Source organism: Fusarium mangiferae, assembly GCF_900044065.1.
Source record: "Fusarium mangiferae strain MRC7560 genome assembly, contig: FMAN_scaffold022, whole genome shotgun sequence".
Lineage (NCBI taxonomy): Eukaryota > Fungi > Ascomycota > Sordariomycetes > Hypocreales > Nectriaceae > Fusarium > Fusarium mangiferae.
In genome coordinates, this window is record NW_024573942.1 from 300,934 (window position 1) to 304,172 (window position 3,239).

At 53.5% G+C, this 3,239-nt stretch overlaps 1 protein-coding gene across 1 annotated transcript; it reads left to right on the top strand.

Moving 5' to 3' along the window:
* Positions 1-391: 391 nt before the first annotated feature.
* Positions 392-1,846, top strand: FMAN_14165 (uncharacterized protein; the record flags this gene model as incomplete). The annotated part of the gene is made up of 2 exons (XM_041825597.1): positions 392-596; positions 684-1,846. The coding sequence occupies 2 exons, from the start codon at positions 392-394 to the stop codon at positions 1,844-1,846; spliced, it is 1,368 nt and encodes a 455-aa protein (XP_041690962.1).
* Between the last annotated feature and the right edge of the window lie 1,393 nt (positions 1,847-3,239).

Sequence of the window (3,239 nt, forward strand, 5' to 3'; positions counted from 1 at the left end):
GAGACTCTTGGCCGAGAGAACGACACCGAGATAGCAAAGGTAGCATGGCTCAGCAGGCGAGACGTTCCCAAGGCGTACGGTTCGATGGTCGTGTACCTCAAGAAGCGGTCCGAAGCTAGACGATTCATCGGCGAAGGCTTCTTCGTGGCTGGAGGAGAGTCCGGCACCACGAGAGTGTTTGAACGTCGTGAACGCCCAAATCAATGCTATAACTGCCAACAGATCACGAGCCACAAGGCTTACCAGTACGACCGACCGCAGATCTGCGGAAGATGTGCGCGAGAAGGTCACCACCATAGCAGGTGCACGGAAGCGATCCCGAGATGCGTCCCATGCGGTGGCCCGCATGAGTCATATAGCAGAAACTGTCAGAAACTCTATCTGTCACAACATGAATAACGCATTCCGATTGTTTCAACTGAATGTAAGAAAGCAGGGATCAGTACACGAGAGCCTGATGAACGACAAGGATATTCAGGCTGCAACCGTGTTGGCCATTCAAGAACCCCAGGCACGACGGATCCAAGGAAAACTATTGACGGTTCCGATGGGGCATCATGGATGGGTCAAGATGGTGCCGACAGCTGAGAGAGAAGGTAAATGAGTGATCCGGAGTATGCTGTGGTTGAACAAAGAGGTGGAAGCGGAACAGGTGCCAGTAGAGTCCCCTGACGTGACGGCAGCGGTTGTTCAGGTGCCGGGGCGTCTGGTATTCACGGCGTCTGTCTACGTACCGGGGGGAGATGCCGAAGCTCTACAGGACATATGCAGTAAGCTTGGTAGAGCCATCACGGAAGTGGGGCGAAGGTCAGGGAGAGTGGTGGACGTGGTGATTGCTGGCGATTTCAACCGACACGACCAGATGTGGGGAGGAGACGATGTAGCGGCGGCGAGACAAGGCGAGGCAGATCCGATCATCGATCTAATGAATGACTTCATGCTTCGAAGCCTTCTCCGACGGGGCACAAAAACATGGCAAAGCGGAGACTATGAAACAACGATTGACTTGATCCTTGCTTCCGAGGAGCTTGCGAATGCGAATAACAAATGTGGGATACATGGTACGGAGCACGGATCAGATCATCGCACGATAGAGACGGTGTTCGACATCTCAGTTCCGACGCCGAAACAGGAAGAAAGGCTCTTGTTCAAGAATGCACCATGGAAGGAGATCAACAACAGGATAGCGAACATACTAAGAGATAGGCCGAGGGGAAACACGGTGCAGCAGAAGACGGATAGACTGATGATGGCGGTCTTAGAAGCCGTCCAGGCCCTGACACCCAGAGCCAAACCGTCTCCATACGCAAAAAGATGGTGGACCGATGATCTTACACAGCTGCGACACGTCTATACATATTGGAGGAACAGAGCGCGAGCTGCGAGACGTGCCAGCCAGAACCTCTCGAACCTCGAGGGTACAGCGACCGCCGCGGCGAAGCAGTATCACGACGCCATCCGACAACGCAAGATGAACCATTGGAAGGAGTTCCTAGCGGACAACGACAACATCTGGAAGGCGGCTAAGTACATGAAGTCTGGGGACGATGCACCTTTTGGGAAAGTGCCTCAGCTCACTAGAGCGGACGGAACGAACACGACAAACCATCGGGAGCAAGCCGAAGAGCTTCTAGCCAAGTTCTTCCCGCCACTGCCAGACAACATTGAAGACGAAGGATTGAGGCAACAGAGAGCTCCCGTCATGATGCCGAAACTCACGTTGGAGGAAGTGGAGCGCCGACTGTGGGAGACAAAGTCATGGAAGGCTCCAGGAGAAGACGGACTACCGGCGATGGTCTGGAAACAGGTCTGGCCATCGGTGAAACACGACGTCAAGCATCATTAGAGGAAGGCGTGATACCGAAACAATGGAGACACGCTCGAATCATTCCGCTCAAGGAGCCAGGAAAAGACGACTACAYGATTGCGAAAGCCTGGAGGCCGATCTCGCTTCTAGCTACGTTGGGCAAGGTGTTGGAGTCGGTGGTGGCCGAGAGAATCTCCTACGCGGTAGAGGCYCACGGGCTCCTCCCGACCAATCACTTTGGCGCGCGCAAGCAGCGATCGGCAGAACAAGCCCTCGTACTACTRCAAGAACACATCTTCTCAGCATGGCGCTCGCGTCACGTTGTGAGTCTCATCAGCTTCGACGTGAAAGGAGCATATAACGGCGTGTGCAAAGAGAGATTGTTGCAGCGCATGAAGGCAAGAGGGATCCAAGAGGGTCTCCTGCGATGGGTCGATGCGTTTTGCTCAGAGCGGACTGCAACCATCATGATTAATGGTCAGAGTTCGGAAAGCAGATCTCTACCGCAAGCAGGACTCCCACAGGGATCGCCTTTGTTGCCGATGCTGTTTCTGTTCTTCAATGCAGATCTTGTGCAAACCCAGATCGATAAAAATGGCGGAGCAATTGCGTTCGTGGACGATTACACGGCGTGGGTGACTGGACCGACGGCCCAGAGCAACAGGAGAGGGATACAAGCGGTTATTGACAAGGCTCTGGCCTGGGAGAAGCGTAGTGGTGCAACGTTTGAAGCGGAAAAGACAGCCATTATACACTTCACCAGATACACAGGTAGAGTAGACTCGGAATCTTTCACCATCAAGAACGAGAAAGTCGTCCCGAAGGATCAAGTCAAAATTCTCGGGGTCGTCATGGACTCACGGCTTCACTACAAGCAACACATTGCAAGGGCAGCGACGAAGGGCCTTGAAGCTGCGATGGAACTAAAACGACTGAAGGGAATGGCTCCCTCGACAACAAGGCAGCTTTTTACAGTCATGGTAGCGCCGGTGGTGGACTACGCCTCTAACGTATGGATGCATACGTGCAAAACAGTAGCATCGTACGCCGTCCAGCGAGTGCAGATAATAGGAGCACAGGCGATCATAGGATCTTTCACAAGCGTGTCAACAGGAGTAGCTGAGGCGGAAGCGCACATCGCGACCATTCACGAACGGTTCTGGAGAAGAGCAAGCAAACTATGGGTAGATATGCACACGCTGCCACGGACAAATCCGGTCCGAAATCTCTTACGAGGGATCAAAGCTTTCCGGCGATTTATATCTCCGCTGAGACGTATTGCAGATGCATGCAGAGAGCTACCAAGAGATACCATGGAGATTATCCAACCGTTCGTCCTTGCTCCGTGGGAAGAGCGCGTGCAAGCCGCATTTGGCGGACAGGGAGAGGAAGAAGACAAGATCAAAGAGCAAGCTAAAGCAGGATGGGCGGT